The 3,348-nt window shown below is 33.9% G+C and overlaps 1 protein-coding gene across 1 annotated transcript in view; it reads left to right on the top strand.

Annotated features, from left to right (window-relative positions):
* sos2 (son of sevenless homolog 2 (Drosophila)) overlaps positions 1-3,348 on the top strand; it is a 67,375-nt gene that overhangs the window by 28,172 nt on the left and 35,855 nt on the right. Inside the window, exons 3-5 of the mRNA XM_014023573.1 lie at positions 2,296-2,427; positions 2,642-2,806; positions 2,897-3,100. Of these exons, the coding sequence (XP_013879027.1) occupies positions 2,296-2,427; positions 2,642-2,806; positions 2,897-3,100 (501 nt within the window). The remainder of the gene's footprint in view (positions 1-2,295; positions 2,428-2,641; positions 2,807-2,896; positions 3,101-3,348) is intronic.

Genomic DNA, 3,348 nt, shown 5'->3' with positions numbered 1-3,348 from the left:
TCAAGAGAAAACTCCAGTTTTTTAAAAATGGCTGCTTATTAATTAATTGTTAATCAGTCTATAACAGTGTTTCCCAAAGTTGGGGTCGGGACCCAAAGTGGGGTCCCAAAACATCAAGGAGGGGTCCTTAAAATATTTTCTGAATTAATTACATTTTTGCCTTAGTTATTACAAAGGAGTGAGGTTAATATATTTAAAATGGATAAATGTAGTATAAAAATATTGTTACTATGCCCATGTTTAGTTGACCTGATACAAATGTTTATCATMCDRAAATAGTTGGGGGCTCAGGTCTCTGCTACTGTTATTTTGTGGGTCAAAAGCTGAAAAGTTTGAGAACCACTGCACTTTGGTTCCCAAAGTTGGGCTTGGAACCCAATCATGGGTCATGAAGCACCTTGGATAATCTCCAGAAATCAGTTTAAAGGGTAATAAAATAATTGCTGATGTAATAGTTTCCTTATAATTATTAGAAAAACACAAAATAAGTAAAAATAAGTATTTATATTTGTGTACAAGCTGTTTAATTGTCAAAAAGCCTGTGTTTTTAGGATTATTAATGAAGTTTGTGTACTCAGACCAGTAATATTCGGGGTCACAAGTTTTTGCCATGGATAGTTTGTGGGTCAGAAGATAAAAAGTTTGGGAAACACTGGTCTATAATATAAATCAACTTCAGATTAATTCGTTATCAATAGCTTGCATCCTTAAGGAGTTAACTTAATTTATATCTACTCATATTCATGTAATTAAGCGTTTTAATGATTTGGCCAATTAATTGAAAAAATTATCAACAGATTAATCTATTATTAAAATAATCGTTAGTTGCAGCCCTACAGATGATACTACATTCTTTTGTTTTTGTAGAAATATAGAACAGTTGTTGGAAATGATGCAGATAGAATTTGTTAAAATACAAACTTGGTTTCAACTCAATAAATTGTTAATAAAATTAGATAAGACTAATTATATGATATTCGGTAACAGAAAGAAAACTGTTGATGTTCCATTTAGAGTTAATGGTATTGAGATCTGTAGAGTCAGTGAGGTGAAGTTTTTGGGTGTCATCATTGATGAGAAACTGACATGGAGACCTCATATAAATCATTTAACAACAAAAATAGCCAAATCCATTGCAGTATTGTACAAAGTAAAGGATTTATTTAATGAAAACTCTGTTTATATTATATAATGCAATAATTGTTCCACTCTTGATCTACTGTGTTATGTTTGGGGAAAAGCATGTAAAACAATCACAAATCCTATTTTTATTTTACAGAAACGAGCCGTAAGAATTATTGCAAAAAATCAATTACAGTCATCCATCAAATACATTGTTCCATCAGTTGAAATTATTGAAGATCTATGACGTGGTTGATTATAGTGTTTTGTCAATTATGTATAGGGCTCATAAAAAACATTACCTTCAAACACCCAATTACATTTTGTTAGAAGATAGAGTTGTTACAATCTTAAAGGGACAGAAAAGTTTGTCAAACCTAAAGTTTGAACCAGCTCGAGGGGACGGAGTGCTATAGTCCAGGGAATAAAGTTATGGAATGATCTGGAAGATGACGTTAAAAGGGCCGGATCAGCATGTATATTTAAGAGAATGATAAAGGTTAATCTGTTGGAGAAAWATAAAATGGTATAGTGTAAGATTTGTTGCTCAAGAAGAAGTTAAACCTTTATTGATTTTTTTCGTATGTTTCTTTGCTTTGTGTTTGGTATTTGAAGCTTATTTTTTGATTGTATTTTTTTAGTGAGAAAAGGGGCAGATATAAGACTTTTTTCTTCTGCTACCTTTCATTTAATTTGTGATTGTATACTGTTGTATATAGAATTTGTTATTGTTATTTTAGATAAATGAATAAATGAGTACAAAAACTATCTAAGATGACACTATTGCAGAAGTAGGACCAATTGTCATACTACCATAACTAACTGTAAATTAAATGTAAAGTATATTGTATATTGTTAATACTAGAGAGACACGAACAGCCAGAAACTAATTCCTTGTGTGTGTCAACATACTTGGCCGATAAACCTGATTCTGATTCTGATAACAATGTAGTACACTCCTCCTAATGGTAATACCAGAGATTGGGCAGAGCCAGGCCTTAACTTGAACTACAGATTATTATTAATCCTTTATCACCTACCAASCACTATTTTATGAGGTCCTCCCCCAGGAAAAAATAGAAATTTAGAACATCAGTAATTCATTTTCCTGGTGTTTGAAGAGTCCAAAATCTGCAGTTTTATAAGGACAACATTTGTCTTTTCTTTCTACAGGAAAGGGTGCAGAAAACYTTTCCCCACCCTATAGATAAATGGGCAATTAATGACGCTGTGGCAGCCATAGAGAAACGTAAGAGGAGAAACCCCTTACTTCTACCTGTGGACAAAATACATCCGATGCTAAAGGTAACATTTCTAAAATCTTTTTTAGCCCCTTCCTGCCCCCTGTAAATACATACCCATTTGCTGAAAATATTTTTGTTTGACAGCTTGGTTGGCTGAAGTGGTTTGGTACTTCTTTATGCATGTTCAAACAGAAGCTTGACATWATCATACGCCTCTTTTTAACTGTTGTGTAATACTTTTTACTTCAGATAACATTCTGCTTTGTTTTAACTAGGAGGTTCTGGGCTACAAAGTGGACTACCATGTTTCTCTCTACATCGCGGCAGTGCTTGAATACATATCAGCAGATATTCTCAAACTGGCAGGCAACTATGTTGGCAACATACGTCACTATGAAATCACCCAGCAGGACATCAAGGTGTCCATGTGTGCAGACAAAGTAAGAAAGTAAAATTRTCACACTTCATAAAAATGAAGTTATAATAAAGCTTTATTGATTGGGTTTCTATTCTGGGTGGTTTTGGTTTAGGTTTTGATGGACATGTTTGACCAGGAAGACATCGGTTTAATGTCGCAGTGCACCGAGGAACCCTTGTCCTTTGGGGAGCTCACGTATGATGAGCTGATAAGGCTAGAAATTGCAGAAGAGCGACAATATCTGCGAGAGCTCGACCTTATTGTGAAAGTGTTTCGGAATCACTTCCTGTCTTATCCCAGAATCTACTCAGCAGAGGTGAGGAGTCCCTTTACCTTAAAACAAATATGAAACTATTACTGTCTTAATAATTTGAGTTTTTTTTTTTGTATTTATTGTATACAGCACAGTAGGCTCCTTCTCACCTGTTGCTAAAGCAGGATTCCTGTGGGTCCTTAAAAAATCTTAAAAGGCAATAAATTCCTCCATCCAAAAATAAGGCCTTAATTAACCTTAAAGTGTCTTAAAAATGTAACACATTGTAAGTAGGATGATTGTCATTAACC

This window comes from Austrofundulus limnaeus, unplaced genomic scaffold (assembly GCF_001266775.1).
Source record: "Austrofundulus limnaeus strain Quisiro unplaced genomic scaffold, Austrofundulus_limnaeus-1.0 Scaffold377, whole genome shotgun sequence".
Classification (NCBI taxonomy): domain Eukaryota; kingdom Metazoa; phylum Chordata; class Actinopteri; order Cyprinodontiformes; family Rivulidae; genus Austrofundulus; species Austrofundulus limnaeus.
Note: the sequence above shows the minus strand (reverse complement) of the source record. Positions and strands in the feature narration are given on the sequence as shown.